Source organism: Leptodactylus fuscus, chromosome 4, assembly GCF_031893055.1.
Source record: "Leptodactylus fuscus isolate aLepFus1 chromosome 4, aLepFus1.hap2, whole genome shotgun sequence".
Taxonomy (NCBI): Eukaryota; Metazoa; Chordata; class Amphibia; order Anura; family Leptodactylidae; genus Leptodactylus; species Leptodactylus fuscus.
The window spans coordinates 14,968,698-14,974,697 of NC_134268.1; the positions used below are offsets into that span (position 1 = coordinate 14,968,698).

Here is a 6,000-nt window from a genome sequence, read left to right on the forward strand (position 1 = left end):
ACACCCACCCTACCAACTGTTGCCCAATGTAGGTGGCAAATTCTATCTCTTTGGGCAGATAGAGGGCCAGCACCCCCACCCTACCAACTGTTGCCCAATGTAGGTGGCAAATTCTATCTCTTTGGGCAGTTAGAGGGCCTGCACACCCACCCTACCAACTGTTGCCCAATGTAGGTGGCTAATTCTATCTCTTTGGGCAGATAGAGGGCCTGCACACCCACCCTACCAACTGTTGCCCAATGTAGGTGGCAAATTCTATCTCTTTGGGCAGTTAGAGGGCCAGCACCTCCACCCTACCAACTGTTGCCCAATGTAGGTGGTAAATTCTATCTCTTTGGGCAGATAGAGGGCCAGCACCCCCATCCTACCAACTGTTGCCCAATGTAGGTGGCAAATTCTATCTCTTTGGGCAGATAGAGGGCCAGCACCCCCATCCTACCAACTGTTGCCCAATGTAGGTGGCAAATTCTATCTCTTTGGGCAGATAGAGGGCCAGCACCCCCATCCTACCAACTGTTGCCCAATGTAGGTGGCCATGTCTAGGGAGTCACTTGCTTGTCTCCATGGCTCCCATAGACCTTAGTAGAGAATGGCTGCTACTGGGCGCCCGTGGGGTCTGGGTCCTAGAGGTGGGTTAAGGGCCCCGCCCAATTTTTTGGCCCCAGAGTCGCCACCAAGCCCTGGAAATACGTATGAGAGGAAACTAAATTCCATAATAAAAGATTACATAGGCTACAAGCTGATACTACTTGGCCACCAATGACCTTTTTGAAAACGTGGGGTTCCACTTAAAGGACTTGAGTCAACAATTTTTTAAACCCCAAAAATTTAAATTGAAAGAAAATTTCTTTAATAGTAGAACTGCGACAAACAGAGGCTATGGGTTTGGGTTTTTGGTTTTTGGCCTATGTAAACATTTTTTTAATTTTTGTCTTAATTTTTTATTTATTTATTTTTAATAATCCTTCTCCAGGTGGATTTGTATGGTTTCGGGGCCGACAGCAAAGGAAACTGGCATCATTACTGGGAGAACAACGCCTCTGCTGGAGCATTCATAAAAACCGGCGTCCATGACGGGAACTTCGAAGCAGAAATTTTAGGAAACCTTACTTCTATCCAGAAAATCAGAATTTTCCGAGGTAGATGACCCAGTGGAGGACTCTACACGGTGGATCCGCCTGTATCTGGCATCCGTATTTATGGTGTTCACGAAGACAGTGGTGACATGGTTTTTGTGCAATGAGATATAATTCGCTATAAAAAAATAAAAAAAAGATTGTGGGCCGGTGGAAATGGGACAAACACGATGGCCGACAATCTAGAACAGTTGGACCCTTCATGGCTGGTCTTCGAAGTAAGACGCGTTGTTCTTCTGGAGACCACCTGATAGAGATGATCCATCGAGAAACCCAAGATCCTTGATAGTTCCTCATGCTCTTGGTCTCTATGATGTTCGGATTTGAATGGATTCCTAAAATTTTTGACAATATCCTTGGATCTAGAGGACCATCCAGATGCAATGTATGTTGGTCGTCTATAACCAGGACCACCTGGACCTTCTCATCCTTGACTTCTTTAAATCTCCACCCGACATTTGCTTTGTTTTTTTTTACTCTGAGTTGAGGGGACACCATGTTGATCAATTTCATTGGTTTGTTTGAAGACTTGGACCCCATTCTTGATAAAATTTGTAATTTTTTGTAATTTTTTTTTTTTTTTTTTTTTACAACAATTTTGTTTTTGGGTTTAAAAATTAAATTTTTTTCAAATTTAAAACAAACTACAAAAAAACAACAACTTTGCTTTAAAAAATAGTTTTTGCTTATTTACCTCAGCGTCCTTGTTATTTATTGCTCACAGGTGACTGTGGTGGGTATCACTGAGGTACCGATCGGAAGGGGTGGGCACTCCTAATTTATTTTTGAAGGGCTTATTCCAAATAATGGACACACCGTAGGTTCTAAGCTATCTTTTTGCCTCACATAGGGCGCTCTTTTTGTTGTGTTAAGTTATTGGTGTACGGCTGTAGAATTTAAAAAAAAATATCTGAATTTTTTGAAACTTGTTTTTGCTCTTTTAGCTCTACTAAAGCTAAAAATTGGCACGGCATGGTGACACCGGGGTTAGAACCATTGTTTTGTAGCACTGGGGTCCTGGGTTCGAATCTGATCAGTGCCATGTGCGTGGAGTTTTTGTTTTTCTCCTGCTTTCTTAAGAGTTTCTTCCAACTTAAATTTGTATATAACAGTATTAGTAAAAAAATAAAAAATGGAAATTAAAATTGCCCATTTTTATGATCTTTTTAGTCTTTGATACAGCTGAGCGCAGTTTCTAAGACACTCACCATGTGGTTCCCAAAGAAGGGAAATGTTTTCAGTATTTCCATGCCCAAAATCTTCAACCAGGCCCATTTGGTTGACGAAACGTCGGCCACTTTGTCAAATCCAAGGGCCAAATCGACAATTGTGATGTTTTTTACGTTACGTAACAACAGAAAGGGCTAATTTGTATGTTTAGCCTTTTGTGCCTGCAACACAAATCCACGATCCCATCAAATGCAAGAATGTTACCTGAAGGGTCAGAAAAATTCTGTTTTTTTTTTTTATACATATTATTTTTTATGCTGTGGCCTTTTTTGAAAATTTTTATTTTGCACACGATTTCTTGACAGTATCCATCATTTTATCTAAAAAAAATTTAAGTAGTATTAAAATTTTTTGAATGACCTAGTATTATCTTTCTGTTCACATGTAACATTCTTTTGTTTTAGGTTTTTTTGTTTGTTTTTTTTTGGGGGGGGAGGAATTTTGTCTTAATTTCGATGTAAAACCTGTGCAAATATTGATGAAATACTATGCAGTGTTCACCTTTATTGTATTGTTCAACTTTTTATATAAAGTTAAAAAACAAACAAATATTGAATGTTTTTATATTGTTCATTTTTGTTGGTTAAAAAAAAATTGATGTAGACTTTTATAATTTCATGGACATCTAAAAAATTTAGTCACATCACATTCTTTTTTTGGTCAATTTTTTTTAAATTTACCCCCCAAAATATTGTAAATGCCCGATTTGGGTATTTTCCGGCTGATCTATGCACCCTCCACTGTCGCAGAGACTGAATGATCACTCATCTGTTCTAGAGTATGTCATCTACCTCTGTTATCCTTTTTGAAACTTTTTGTCTTTGTAGACCACTTCAACTGTATTTTACCCTATTTGCAAGTTCAGCACCTGTGCCAAATATGTGTATTTTTATGTATCTCTTGAATAGTGATTTTTTTTGCTGCTAGAGTGACCACCGGAGGCTTGAAGTATGGGGTAGACTTAGAACTTAGTGGAAGGATCTGCCAAATCCGTGATATGGTCGTTGATCAGAGTTTATATTGCGTCAAAAACATTGGGGCCTACTTCTACTGGGCAGAATCTAGATCATGGTAGAGATTTAAGATGGTTTTGGTTCCTTTCACCAGAACCTTGATGACCTGGTGGTGGGGGGGGGTCTCTTATGCTACCTTGTTCCATTAATGCTTCTCAATGGCCACCAAGTGTGGCAGCCATATTATGGTCATCTGGAATGGGCCAAAAGTGGAAAACTAAAATTGCCATAAATATTTTTCAAAGTTTTTCCCTATAGAACCTGTAGGTGTTACCAGATATGGGCCATCAAACTTTTTGGAGCTGTTTTTGAGTGTCTGTTCTAAATAGTATAGATGTTCTTGGCTCAGAGATGTATGATGGTGATGATGATGATGTTAGAACAACCCTTAACCCATAACAGGTTAAGACCATGGAGACCATGTGTCTTGTCTGCCACCCAGAGCCCAATAAATGGACTTCTGTAGCCCACTCTGGACTATCTTTGCACCAGTCATACCTTGTGACCATTGCTTGATGTCCTGGTGGGGGCGGTCTCTTACGTTACCTTGTTCCATTAATGCTTCTCAATGGGCACCCTATTTTACGAGGACCGAGCCAGTTCATGGAGAACCTTAGGAGTTCCTATAGAATAGTTTACTCCACAATCAACTTTAAGGCTGAGATCACATGGGGTATTTTGGTCAGGATTTTTAGGCCTTATCCGCCTCAAAATCAATTAAATCAATGGGAGCCAGTCAGTTCCAGAACAAACGGCTCCCGGAAAAAATAACGGACATGCTCATTCTTCTCATTCGCCTCACGAATCCGCTTGAAGCCACTCCCTCCTCCCAACTAGGCCCATTCATTGGGCCTAATCCAGAGCGGAATGCGTGACTGGATACCGCCATCCAGTCGCAGCTACTCGTATTTTGGATCGGAACCTGAGGCGGCCTCCAGACCAAAAAAACCCACGTGAACCCGGCCTAAGGGTATGTACACACAGAGGAATTTGGCACTAATTTGGCTGAAATTTAATAAATAAGATTAAAAAATTTTAAATGTTTTTCATCTACTTTTTAAGTCTAGTCATGTTGACTCATGACACTATTTACAGTATAAGGAAGATGCCAATTTGACCACCTACAGGCCATTGACATTTCATGGTAGAGAGGTCTTTTGGGCAAATTGAATAACAATCTAAAAATAGGATACAAAATCTGTAGAGTTTCCCAAAAATCTGAAAGCCACAAAAATCAAAAAATTGCAATCTGGCCCTTTGGGCATCATCACACCAGGTTTACCAAAGACATCAATATATGAAAGCTTGTGTGGTGCCCTGCACCCATAGGGTTAAACCCAGTAACAAGGGCCAAAACAGTGGCGACGGGGTGGCCTCGTGAAAAACGATGGTCCGGGCCAAGACACCCCATGTAGACTGACCCCCACGCATGCGAAGAGTAACCAACACTGAGTCCTCCAAGTGCAAAAGAAGATAGTAACGCAGAGGTGGCTATAGGAAGAATCTAAAAATATCAAAAAGTTGGGGGCAACTCAGTGGGTTCAAATCCCGCTAAGGACAACATCTGCAAGGAGTTTGTATGTTCTCCCCGTGTTTGCGTGGATTTCCTCCCATACTCCAAAGACGTACTGATAGGGAGAAATGTAGATGGTGAGCCCTATATGGGGTTCGCCATGTACATAAAAAAAAATCAAAAAGTTGCTACCAAGTCCTGCAAGAAAATTACTCATTAAATGTGCAAACATTTTTTCAATGGTCTTGACTCCACAGGACCATGTGAGAGATCTTTCTTCTAGTCGGACACAGTTACATCAAAAAAAGAAAATTTTAATATTCCCCAAAAATGAATAATCCTGTGGTCCAGTGACCCAACATCTGATGTTTTTTATTTTATTTTTTTGTGGCTCATGAGGGGCCAGAACATCTGCAAAACTAGAGAGTAGAGGCCTCTCTGCCTTCTTGTGTCACTTTCATACTCTGATGGTTTACATGTGATTTTTTTTTTGTTTTGTTTTGTTTTTGTAAATTAAAATGTTTTTCTAAAAAAAAAAAAAAAAATTAAAAAATTTTTAAAAAAATTTTTTTGTGTAGAAAACCAAAGTCGCTTGTGAAATTTCGCTTTTTATTGTTTCCTATTCCAAATGACTATACACGTTTATTTTACTTGAAATGAAAATAAAAATGCGATTAAAAAAAAAAATTCATTTTAAGCGGAGTCGTTTAATTTATTTAATGGTGTCTGAAATTCTTGGTCCGACATTCAATAATCCAAAAGTTAGATAATTTGGGCACAGTCAGGTCGCGCGTTCTGTCGCAAGTCCGTTGTAGAATGTGATGTCTCACAATGTAACGAGTCAGTCTGTAGGCGGATGATGATGTCATTATGAGTGCAGTGAGGTCACAGGTCGTTGTTTGATTGGATGTGGATATAACGATGAGATCACGGGCACCGTAACAGGTCAGTCTTTGGATAATGATGTCACAATGAGTGCAGTTATGTCCCAGATAACAGATCAGTCTGTGATTGGATGATGATGTCACTGAATGGTGCAGTGATGTCACCCAGTGGTGCACCCCATATAAGAGCTCAGTCTGTGCTTGGATGTAGTGAGGTCACACAG

The 6,000-nt window shown here is 40.0% G+C and overlaps 1 protein-coding gene across 1 annotated transcript in view; it reads left to right on the top strand.

The window, feature by feature from the left end:
• Positions 1–5,215, top strand: part of ST3GAL1 (ST3 beta-galactoside alpha-2,3-sialyltransferase 1) — a 115,321-nt gene extending 110,106 nt beyond the window's left edge. The window contains exon 9 of the mRNA XM_075270085.1: positions 974–5,215. Within this exon, the coding sequence (XP_075126186.1) occupies positions 974–1,147 (174 nt within the window). The 3' untranslated portion in view covers positions 1,148–5,215. The remainder of the gene's footprint in view (positions 1–973) is intronic.
• The last annotated feature ends 785 nt before the right edge of the window (positions 5,216–6,000 follow it).